The sequence below is a fragment of the Bos mutus genome, chromosome 6 (assembly GCF_027580195.1).
Source record: "Bos mutus isolate GX-2022 chromosome 6, NWIPB_WYAK_1.1, whole genome shotgun sequence".
NCBI classification, from domain to species: Eukaryota; Metazoa; Chordata; class Mammalia; order Artiodactyla; family Bovidae; genus Bos; species Bos mutus.
In genome coordinates, this window is record NC_091622.1 from 40,063,394 (window position 1) to 40,075,858 (window position 12,465).

Here is a 12,465-nt window from a genome sequence, read left to right on the forward strand (position 1 = left end):
GGTAGGGCGTGATCAGCTTGTGGACAGTTCTTGGACTGGTTGGCATCAAGGTTAAGTTTCAAGCATCATCAATTTTCTGGTTTCAATCCGTTCTAGGGTCAGTAGTTTTTACCTGAAGGGAGTTTACTTCCTGTAAAAAAAACAGCTTAGGAATGTGTATCAGGCCTTTATCTGTATCTTTCAGGAAACTGGGAGTTCAGTGAAACTGCTGTGTGGCAGAATTATGGTCTAAATTATTACCATTTCCCTAGCCTAACAGTTCTTTAGGCTATTCTTTGTTTCCACATCTTGATATTTCGCAATCATCAACTCTCGAATTAGCATTTTACTTCAAAAGACAAAGACACAGGGGCTTGTACAAGGAGCTTCAAGGGGAGGCGTGAGGTCTGCCTGTAACTCTGCTTACTTTGGTCAGCCTTGGGCTGCCATAACAAGATACCACAGACTGAATGACTTAAACAGGAGAAATGTGTTTTCTTATTGTTCTGGAGGCTAGAATTCCAAAATCAAGGTGCTAAGATGATTGGTTTCTGGAGAGAACTCCTTCCTTGGCTTGTAGATGGCCACGTTCTCTCTGTGTCCTTCTATGGCTTTTCCTCTGTGTTTGGGACAAGAGAACTCTGGTGTCCTTTCTTCTAAGGACACCAGTCCAGTCAGATCAGGGCTCCACCCTTAGGATCTCATTTCATCTTTGTGAGGTCGCTCAGTCTTGTCTGATTCTTTGCGACTCCATGGACTATAGCCTACCAGGCTCCTTCGTCCATGGGATTTTTCAGGCAAGAGTACTGGAGTGGATTGCGATTTCCTTTTCCAGGGGATCTTCCTGACCCGGGGATTGAACTTGGGTCTCCCACAATGCAGGCAGATGCCTTACCATCTGAGAAACCAGGGAATCTACTTTACCATCTGAATCACCATTTCACCTTAACTAGCTCCCTAAAGGCCCCATCTCCAAGTGCAGTCCCATCAGGGATTGGAGCTTCCCAGATGGCTCAGTGATAAAGAATCCGCCTGCCAATACAGGAGACGTGGGTTTTACCTCTGGATCGGGAAGATCCTCTGGAAGAGGAAATAGCAACCCACTCTAGTATTCCTGCCTGGGAAATCCCATGGACAGAGGATCCTGGCAGACCATAGTCCTTGGGGTCACAAAGAGTCAGACACAGCTGAGTGAGCACACATGCAAGGCTTCAGCATATGAGTTTTCAGTTCAGTTCAGTTCAGTCGCTCAGTTGTGCCCGACTCTTTGTGACCCCATGAATTGCAGCACGCCAGGCCTTCCTGTCCATCACCAACTCCAGGAGTTCACTCAAACTCATGTCCATTGAGTTAGTGATGCCATCCAGCCATCTCATCCTCTTGTCGTCTGCTTTTCTTCCTGCCCCCAATCCCTCGCAGCATCAGAGTCTTTTCCAATGAGTCAACTCTTTGCATGAGGTGGCCAAAGTATTGGAGTTTCAGCTTTAGCATCAGTCTTTCCAAAGAAATCCCAGGGCTGATCTCCTTCAGAATGGACTGGTTGGATCTCCTTGCAGTCCAAGGGACTCTCAAGAGTCTTCTCCCACACCACAGTTCAAAAGCATCAATTCTTTGGCGCTCAGCCTTCTTCACAGTCCAACTCTCACATCCATACATGACCACTGGAAAAACCATAGCCTTGACTAGACGGACCTTTGTTGGCAAAGTAATGTCTCTGCTTTTGAATATGCTATCTAGGTTGGTCATAACTTTCCTTCCAAGGAGTAAGCGTCTTTTAATTTCATGGCTGCTATCACCATCTGCAATGATTTTGGAGCCCCAAAAAATAAAGTCTGACACTGTTTCCTCATCTATTTCCCATGAAGTGATGGGACCAGATGCCATGATCATCATTTTCTGAATGTTGAGCTTTAAGCCAACTTTTTCACTCTCCTCTTTCACTTTCATCAAGAGGCTTTTTAGTTCCTCTTCACTTTCTGCCATAAGGGTGATGTCATCTGCATATCTGAGGTTATTGATATTTCTCCCGGCAATCTTGATTCCAGCTTGTGCTTCTTCCAGCCCCACGTTTCTCATAATGTACTCTGCATATAAGTTAAATAAGCAGGGTGACAATATACAGCCTTGACGTACTCCTTTTCCTATTTGGAACCAGTCTGTTGTTCCATGTTATATGAGTTTTAGGGGAATACAATTCAGCCCATGCTGCTGCTGCTATGTCGCTTCAGTCATGTCTGACTCTGTGCGACCCCATAAGAGCACCCTAAAGAGTTTATCAAAGTATTTTTTTCTGACTAGCTCCAGTCACAGGACTCTCTATGAGACAAGTTCTCTAAATTCAGTTTTCACCTTCGTTATATATCTAGCAATGGTTTGTGACTCCTGTGTTTAGGCATCTGAGGTAGACACCCACTAACTCTCTACTTAATCCCACTGTACCTCAAGCTGCAAAACAAATCATTTAGAGACAAGCTAAAGGTATTGAAAGGCCTTCAGTGGGTTTACCGGGACACAGCTATTGCTTTAAGTGGTATCTTTCAGCTTGGAGCTATGAAGATTTCAACAAGACCCCTCCCCCTTCACTGCCTGTGGACTTCTCAGCCCTTTAGGACTAGTAAACCTCTTAGTCGTACATGCACATATTTCAGTGGGTCTTTGAAGCCCCCGCCATTGCAGGCAAAATGTAGTACATATGTGTGCTTACAGATTTTTCCAGCAACAGAAAATAAAGCTTTTTTCAACTTTTCCCAGAAGTCTGTGACTCCAATAAGATTAAGACCAAATGTTCTTATTTATTTATGACAAAGGATAGTGCTGATAGTCACACTTTTCTGTTGTGCATTTGTTTCCAAATGCAAAACAATGCCTTGATAAGGAGGGCATTATCCTTTCTTGTTATCTGTAACTTAGCAGAATGCAAAAGCCGGTACTTCTAATTTATTAGAGGACAATGTAGAATTTTAAAGGAAAGTTTTGTTGCTATTTTTGCTGTCTTCTAACAGGGTGGTCAACCCACATCTAGAAAAATTAAGGAAAATATTAACTTTTTAGCAATTCTGTATGAAGTTTATGGCAACTATTCATTTTTACAATGGATTTTAAAGAAGCTTTTCATTCCCTTCTAAGCCCTTCAAAGAAACAGTTTGCAAAAAGAATTGAGAACCAACCAGAACTTTAGCAGTGATGAGGAAATGACAAAAGTTTTAATCCTACTAATGTCAATGACTAAAGAAAAAATGGTTAGAGTTTCTTTCAAAAGAAACCTGTTTAAGCTTCCTTGTGAACAACTGGGATCTCTTAACTATTGTCTCCTTTTAAATTTTAAAACTCAAAACAAATAGAATAATTTGTACAGGCTTTGTGGAAGCTCAGTCAAATTTGGCTCCCCCAGCCACTGTTGACATTGACTTGGCTGTAAGTCCCTGAGATGCCCTTAGTCCTGTATCCGCTCTGGCTATTGATTCTTTTCTGCCTCCTTTCTGTTCAGCAGCAAGTGTAATGTTACGGAGAATACACAAATCACAGGGCTTCCAGGGCTTAGAGAGGTGTGGGTGAATTAGGATATTATGTAATCATGCCACCATAATTGTACCATCAGAGGAAAACATTCTGCCCTCATTACATGGGGTTGTAAGCCCATACTTGAGACTCTTGAGTTTTGTAACCGAGTGTTATCACTGACAACTCTAAGCATTTTGTTCTTGCACAGGTTTCTTAGTATAACTGGCTCTCTACATCTGTGGATTCTGCATCCACAGATTCAAGCATACACAGTGAATGCAGAACCCGCAGATATGGAGGGCCACGAATTTGGTATATGCAGGGGGTCCTGGAATCAATCTATCAGAGATACAGGGAAATGACTGTAACATATCAGCAGTTCCTTATGACAGGAAAACATTCAGAAAGCAGGAGTGAATATGCATTTGCAAGGAGGGGTTATTGTGGTCTTCAGATAGGCAAAATTGATTGATATGTTATCTCCTTAACGATGTTGTATTTTTCCCCCTCAGGATGTTGAGAAGTAATCGCATAAGCTGTGTAGGGAATGACAGTTTCATAGGACTCAGCTCTGTGCGTTTGCTTTCTTTATATGATAATCAGATTACTACCATTGCACCAGGAGCTTTTGATACTCTCCATTCTTTATCTACTCTGTAAGTATGAAAAATAGTCTTCCTTGATGTATTAATTAAGCCAGTGTATGATATTTATTACTTTTATTGATACCATTTTAATGCATTACTAAGTGTTTCATAAACATAGGATTAAAGACAGGTATTTTTAAGGACAAATTTATCATGTTAAACTTATTTTAATTCTTCTAACAATATTGCCTACTAGCTTATGTTAAAATTTAACAAAAATTATTGTATTTTTCAGTGAATTATTTATAACAGTGTGATGTGGCTTAATTTGTAAATGGTAATCTTATAATTTGATTGAGTTGCAAATGAGAGAAACGTATTTTTTTCCCAGTGTTCTCACATTGGTGTCTTTGCCGTATGAGTATCATAAAACAGAGTTGATAGGGTTATTGCCAACAAACTGTACTCAAAGGATCATTCACAGTGACAGGAGATATATTATGATGACCAGACTGACAATAAAAGCTCACCATAGGGCATTTACTATGATATTAAGAAGATATTAAAGAAATAGGGTGAGCCTATCCAAGAGCACATTTTATGTAGACAAAGAATAAAGAATATTTGTAGGTCTACAGGCAGAACTCAGAAAGTGTCAAAAAACAAACTCCAAAACAAACAAGGGTATTTTAAGCCCCTTGTATGTAAGTATCTAAGAAAAGCAGTATTTGGAATGATAAATCTTACATCTGATATGGCTTTCTGGTAAGAGTGGCACCTAAATATACTAATTTAACTGAAAAGGTAGTTAGAAGGAAAAAAATCATGTTTAACATAGCTGAAATCCCAGAAGAAATAATTTGAAGGAAACATCCATCCATCAGTAAAGTATTTAATCCCCTTTCCACATAAAATCTGACATTTTCCATCGAGTGACTAATTTGTGCATATTAAAGATGCCGTGTTTATAAATAATGGGATTGTCAATAGGTTAGTGCTGAAGTGGTGAAATGCTAAAAGTATTGAGATTTGTAGAAATAAATTCATTTTTATAACTGGCATTTAATCAACTCAGCTGTCAGTTTAGATGGGAAACCTATTCCCTGGAGCAAATAAGAGATGGAAATCTTGAAATGACAAATTAATGAAATAGCTGTTGTCAGGTTAAACTCAATAATATAAGGTAATCAGCCTTCATCTTTATATTAAATTACTGCATTATCAGTGTAGAGAAGTTTGACAGCAAGTCAGATCTGACAAGTTTAAATTATCTCTAAATGAGATATCCATCAGGATACCCTGCATAAACTCTGAATTGCCACCTTCACTTTATTTTCATGTGAAATTATTTGAATAATTCTCATATGAAAATATTGTTTTTATTGTTTAAGTTCCAGACATAAATCTTTTTAGTCAGTGAATGCATCCTGTATGTTGTATGTGATTGAGCATGAATTGGGGGTGGAGTGTGTTGTGGGAAAATGGTAGCATGATATTTTGAGAAGCACAAAAGCAGACGCCTAAATTTAACTCTGCATTGTTTGCCTGTGGTGCTTAGAAACCTCTTGGCCAATCCTTTCAACTGTAACTGCTACCTGGCTTGGTTGGGAGAATGGCTTAGGAAGAAAAGAATTGTAACAGGAAATCCTCGATGTCAGAAACCCTATTTCCTCAAAGAAATCCCCATCCAGGATGTGGCCATTCAAGACTTCACTTGTGATGATGGTAAGAAGGAACAGCCAGGGCTTTGATCACCAGACACTCTCTGGTGACTGTTCCAATGCTATAGGGCATATGCAGCATTCATAGTTCAGGTAATGAATAGCTGTAGTTATTATGCATTTTTTTACTTTGTTTTGTGGTTTTCTTTTGTTTTAGCAACAGGCACTTATTTGCTCCAACTGTAAATTCACATCTAACTCTACTTGATATGTGTTTCTGAACATTTTTAAAGATTTTCCAGTTTTTAACCTGTGGTTGATACTATTTATATAGCTTCATTTTTGCTTTTCTTTATTATGCTAAGCATCTGTTTTAGTAATTACCATTTTTAAGTGATAAAGGCAATTGACTTATAAAATAGAAATGCTAGTAAATGTAACAAAAAAATAGTTTTCATTTTAGTACTCTCTATATATCATTGCATTTGATTCTCATAACAGGCCTGTAATATAGGTAGAATGTAGGTGCTATTATTTTTGCCAAAAAGTGGAGTTCATTTGAGCTCTATATTTTCAAATGAGGGACCCATACATTTTTTGCTAAGCTTTTAAAAAATAATCTGTCCCTTTTTGTCTCTTCATTTCTGCTTACAATTTTTCCATAATTCAGTTTACATTTATATATTCTGAAAAGTATAAACAACTGAACAAAGAACGTAACATTATAATCATATTGATAATACTAACTGTGAATTGTTTTCTGGAACTCTGTCCTAGACAGAACATACAGTGTCAACTTGTAAATCCTTAATGCCCTAAGCATAAGTCGTTGTATGGCTGAAGTCTCTTGTGTTTGTTAAACTGAAGGCATAAAATCCCTTCTGGCATCTTCAGAGCCACAACTCCGGTTTTCCTGTGTATCTTTTGGCAATTTAGGAAATGATGACAATAGCTGTTCCCCACTCTCTCGCTGTCCTGCCGAGTGTACCTGCTTGGACACAGTGGTTCGATGTAGCAACAAAGCCTTGAAGGTCTTGCCCAAAGGAATTCCAAGAGATGTCACTGAATTGTAAGTAGAGCTTGTCTTTCCCTTTCCTGAATGAGTACTGTTTCACACACCAAGGGAAATGGAGACCAAACAAAAATCTTTTGAGTCTTATTTGCAAAGTACATTCATTCCGTGGGCCATTCATTAGTATCATGTAACACCCTAAGCAAATAATATAAAAGCTTGTTCAGGTCCCCTTGGGAAAGGCTGGTTGTGTGTTTCTCTTTGGTTTTCACTGTAGGATTACCCAGTGCCTTTAATATGCAATGGTGCGCTGTGAGCTCCCAGAGGATGTAAACCCTAATGGGCCTCCCACACTTGGTTGTCTCCACAGCCCTTTTCTCATGGACTATCTTGCAAGACCAACATTCTATCAAATGCACCTTGAGAAATTCCACATATTTAGTTTATCTACAGTGACTGGAATATTTCATATGGTTAATTATTCTTTACCCTGTGTCCCCTTAGAGAATATCTCACCACAGAGGATACATAAATATGTAGGGTGTAGAAGAAGCTGACATAATCTTCACACTTAAAAAGAGGTAGTGCCCTTTGGATTTGAATCAGAGTCCTTTAGGAAAGGTGTGGGGCCAGTGATCCCTAACATTTGCAAAACTGAAATATAACCACAGTTTACATGGCCAGTATACATATATCAGGATACTAAGCACCACACACACTTCCTTAGCTGCCTCCTGCTTTATATGTGGAATGGAATAAATCAAAGCATCAGCTGTTTGAACAATGCTGCACGCAGGCTCTGTCCGATTCCAGTATCTCTATACCAAAGATCCGGGGCAAATGCTTGATGTGTGATTGAGTCTTTTGCCTCTGTTTATTTTTCAACTGTGTTAAACTATGTATCAAAAATGGAATTCATGCAGATGTGTACTTGTAATTCATGTACAACAAACCAGTAACTTTGATAAACTTTTGGCAACCTGGAATGTAAGTAATGAGATTCAAGAAGATGTCACTTCAGTTATCAAAGAACTTGTTTTCAAATCATGTGCAGTTTTACAAATTGTAATTTGGTCTTTAATTGACACTTACAGAAAAAGTGTGTGATCATCCCTCTAAGAGTGAGCTGTTGTTAAGTGTTCATTTTCCCTCTCTCAGTACCAATCCCAGTTGTTAGTTAACTATGAGCCCTGCTTTATGTGTGTGTGTAATTAAAATGTTAATTGTTATTTTGATATCTATTTATTTCAAAAGATTACCAGCCATCCAGGGTTGAGAAGTTAGATGCTTGTATTCTATAGGCAAAATATTGATTCTAAAAATAACCCAGCCAAGACCATAATACTCAGCATAACATTTAGATCATCTTTGATGCTGAATCCCTTTTCTACCATTTTAACTGACCCATGCCTTTGTCCTTTTACCAGATTCCCATCAAATAATCTTCAGTTCAGTTCGGTCACTCAATCGTGTCTGACTTTTTGCAACCCCATGGACTGCAGCACTCCAGGCCTCCCTGTCCATATACATACATACAACTCCCAAAGTTTACTCAAACTCACGTCAATTGAGTCGGTGATGCCATCCAGACATCTCATCCTCTGTCGTCACCTTCTCCTCCTGCCTTCCATCTTTCCCAGCATCAGGGTCTTTTCAAATGAATCAGTTCTTTGCATCAGGTGGCCAAAGTATTGGAGTTTCAGCTTCAGCATCAGTCCTTCCAGTGAATATTCAGGACTGATTTCCTTTTGGATGGACGGGTTGGATCTCCTCTCAGTCCAAGGGACTCTCAAGAGTCTTCAACACCACAGTTCAAAATCACCAATTCTTCTGCACTCAGCTTTCTTTATAGTCCAACTCTCACATCCATACATGACCACTGGAAAAACCATAGCCTTGACTAGATGGGTCTTTGTTGGCAAAGTAATGTCTCTGCTTTTTAATATGCTGTCTAGGTTGCTCATAGCTTTTCTTCCAAGGAGTGTCTTTTTATTTCATGGCTGCAGTCACCATCTGCAGTGATTTGGAGTCTAAAAAAATAAAGTCTCTCACTGTTTCCATTGTTTCCCCATCTATTTGCCATAAAGTGATGGGACTGGATGCCATGATCTTAGTTTTCTGAATGTTGAGTTTTAAGCCAACTTTTTCACTCTCCTCTTTCATTTTCATCAAGAGACTGTTTAGTTCTTCTTCACTTTCTGCCATAAGGGTGGTGTCATCTGCATATACAAGGTTATTGATATTTCTCCTGGCAGTCTTGATTCCAGCTTGTGCTTCATCCAGCCTAGCGTTTCTCATGATATACTCTGCATAGAAGTTAAATAAGCAGGATGACAATATACAGCCTTGATGTATTCCTTTCCCAATTTGGAACCAGTCTGTTGCTTCATGTCCAGTTCTAACTGTTGCTTCCTGACCTGCATACAGATTTCTCAGGAGGCAGGTCAGGTGGTCTGGTATTCCTATCTCTTTCAGAATTTTCCACAGTTTGTTGTGATCCACACAGTCAAAGGCTTTGGCATAGTCAATAAAGCAGAAGTAGATGTTTTCCTGGAACTCTCTTGCTTTTTCGATGATTCAACTGATGTTGGCAATTTGATATCTGGTTCCTCTGCCTTTTTCTAAATCCATGTTGAACATCTAGAAGTTCGTAGTTCATGTAGTATTAAAGCTTGGCATGGAGAATTTTGAGCATTACTTTACTAGAGTGTGAGATGAGTGCAATTGTGTGGTAGTTTGTCTTTTAATTTCTTTATTAATCTATATCTGAGAACCTGCTTGATTTGTCTATGCCATCTATGTGTTTCTTCTGTCAGATAGTTGAATCTTCAATCTATTCCTGTATAAATTATTAAAAAGTAATTTTTTAAAAGAAAATATATTCTAGAGATGAGGAAGATATTAACTCACCTTCTGTGCATTTTTGCTTTACTGCCCCAAGAGTTTATTCTTAGAACCATACCACCTCAACAGGATCCCTCTTTCCAGTAACATATATGCTATATGTATTAGAAAATTTCCATGGGCATATTATATTAAATTATTAAAGAATTTGGCAAAAATAAGTATGTAGCAGTTAACAATTCTGAACAAATGGTATCCATTGTTTTTAATCATTTCCATGTAGTTTCTGTCTTAGATTGTTTCACATATAAGCAACCATAGTGCACTTTCTGAAAATTTTTAGCTTCGTGTTAGGATGCTTTCTGGAATAAAGGGAAAGTCCTGAAGTATATGGGATTATGCTTCCCTCTAGTGGTACCAATAAATTCTTAGCTAGAGAAATGAAAGAGGAGAGAAGTTGAAATAAGACAGAGTCAGAAAATTTGAATAGGCATAGGAAGTCCTAACAAAAGCCTGACTCTTCATCACAGCTTTATTACATATTTTGATAACTTGTGCCTTTTATATAACTTTTATCATGTTGAAATATGTGAAAAAGCTTGTCATCTTAGAAAATTGCTCAGCTACTTGTGTATCCAGCAAAAATATGAATGTCAATCTCAGATCTGGAGATAGGCCACAGCGCTGGTGTGGTAGGGCTACATGCCTGCTGCGGCAGGGTTGTTCATGGACACATCTATAACCAGAGGGTGAAGTTGCTGAAAAACGTTTCTACTCATCACCCTCTACATTCTGGGGAAGAAGAGCCTTGGGAGGAGATGGAATTATTTTTCTTTTTGTGATATCATGAATATGCCTTTAAGGATTTATTTCTGTGTTTTGTCTATTAGCCCTTATTTTCTCATCATTCTGTTGACTCTAATCAGAAAGAGAAATTTTACTAACATGTTTTATTTTATCATTACTTTTACATAAATGTACTGTTTTTGTGCATTAGATGTCATAATTTTCTATGAAACCTCCTAAAATTAATATCACCAAGCAAACATACAAGGGTAAAAACTATTTTTAAGATCTTTTTAAACTGAAATCTAATTACATTAAAATTCCCAAATATATCTGTTCAATCACCCATTGTTATTTACTAAGCATATTGACACAATAAGGCGGTGAAGATTGGTCTTGTCAGTAGTAACAAGTTTCTGCCAGTAGTGAGTGCATTTCATGGTATTGGTCCCACGTAGACACAAGTACAATGAAGGCCGATTAAACTCTTGCTGACACACAAGTGGTTGGATACATACCTTGCCTTCTTAGATAAACCACAAAGGACTGGACTCACCAGTCTCTCCTTGGTTTTATAATTTAGCGTAAGTAATCCACAGAAGAATTCTACTGGATTTGACAACTGTGTTTGTGTTTTTTCTCTACTTCTGTTAAATAGCAATCCTATCTGGGAACATGACCTTGTAAAGCCAAAATTGTTAAATGTCTCCTTGCTTCAACTAAAAGTGAAATATTGCTCAACTATTTTCTGATTCACTACTGTTACTTTTTAAAAAAATAATATTTTCTTTGTTTTTAGGTATCTGGATGGGAACCAGTTTACCCTGGTTCCTAAGGAACTCTCTAACTACAAACATTTAACACTTATGTGAGTAATGTATGGTATTTTTCTGTTTTTGACATCTTATTTGCTTTCATGTAAATGTGGATAGTAGGGGCAGAAGATTTAGTGAACCTTTCAGATTCTATAAATTGTTTTCAGTTAGATGCTTTTTGTCTTGCTCATTGTGGTTCTGGATCACTAGCTACATCTTCATTGATTATCAGTCGGGCAATGGTGCATCTTAGAAGAAGGTCTTCTTCTGTGTAAAGTACAAATATGATTATGTCTAAGTATCAGAGAATTATAGACTTGCAGAAAGTTGAATACTTCTATTGAAGATGAATGTGAGCTATTTAACGACAATCCAAGGAAAGAAAAATGGAAAACAATGTTTATATTCTCAACTTTAAACAAAACGGAGCAGACTGACACTATATTATAAATCTAGTTTAAAAACTTGATTTTTAAAGGCTTTTTTTTAATTTTAAAAGGGTTGATTCTCATATAATACATTATGAATTAAGGTATGGGTTTCCAGTATTTAAATTTATTTTCTAAAATCCATGTTTACTTACATAGTACTGAAGTACAGTTGACAAAGATGCTGACATTCTGAGTATAAACATCAAACATTGAATTGTTTTTAGTTTGGTTTGATGTCATCCTAAAGTATCATCTCTCTTTCATTAATGTATGTAAACAATTTCTTACAGTTTTTAATTGTAAATACAAGAGTATACTTAAACATACAAGCATTTTTTTTTCAATCTAGTTATGTGCACAATATTTCTTAAAATATATAATCTTCTGTATATAATGTCACACTTAGAGTAGCATTGTTAGTAATTGATAAAACTTGTAGCAAAACAAAAAAAAATCAGCAACAATGTTGGATATAAAGGGAAATATTTTATTTTTAAATCTGTTTGATTTTAGAGTAATTATAACTGTCTTAGATTTCTAGTATTCCTAGAAAAGAGGGATTTATTCCTAATTAGTGAATACTAGAAACCTAGGTAGCTACCTACATAATTATGTTTCTCACTGTAAACTTTACCCTGAGCACATGAAAGCTAGTTAAAATGTTGTTGATCCTTTTCAGTTTTCCTTAAAAGTATGCGAAAATCAAACACTTTGTTTGAAGTATATAGGACTGTTAACTCACAAATGGTTAAATTAAGAAAAAAGAATACCCTACAAGATGTCTTGTTCTCCCTCTAGTTATTTATTTAATAGCAGCAAGAACTGATTACACACATTTGTTCTGTTAAA

General features: G+C 37.3%; 1 protein-coding gene across 2 annotated transcripts in view; it reads left to right on the forward strand.

Annotated features, from left to right (window-relative positions):
* Positions 1-12,465, forward strand: part of SLIT2 (slit guidance ligand 2) — a 405,234-nt gene that overhangs the window by 315,789 nt on the left and 76,980 nt on the right. For both annotated transcript variants that reach the window (XM_005897066.3, XM_070372188.1), the window contains 4 exons: positions 3,993-4,136; positions 5,626-5,792; positions 6,665-6,797; positions 11,170-11,238. In XM_005897066.3, coding sequence (XP_005897128.2) covers positions 3,993-4,136; positions 5,626-5,792; positions 6,665-6,797; positions 11,170-11,238 — 513 coding nt within the window. The remainder of the gene's footprint in view (positions 1-3,992; positions 4,137-5,625; positions 5,793-6,664; positions 6,798-11,169; positions 11,239-12,465) is intronic.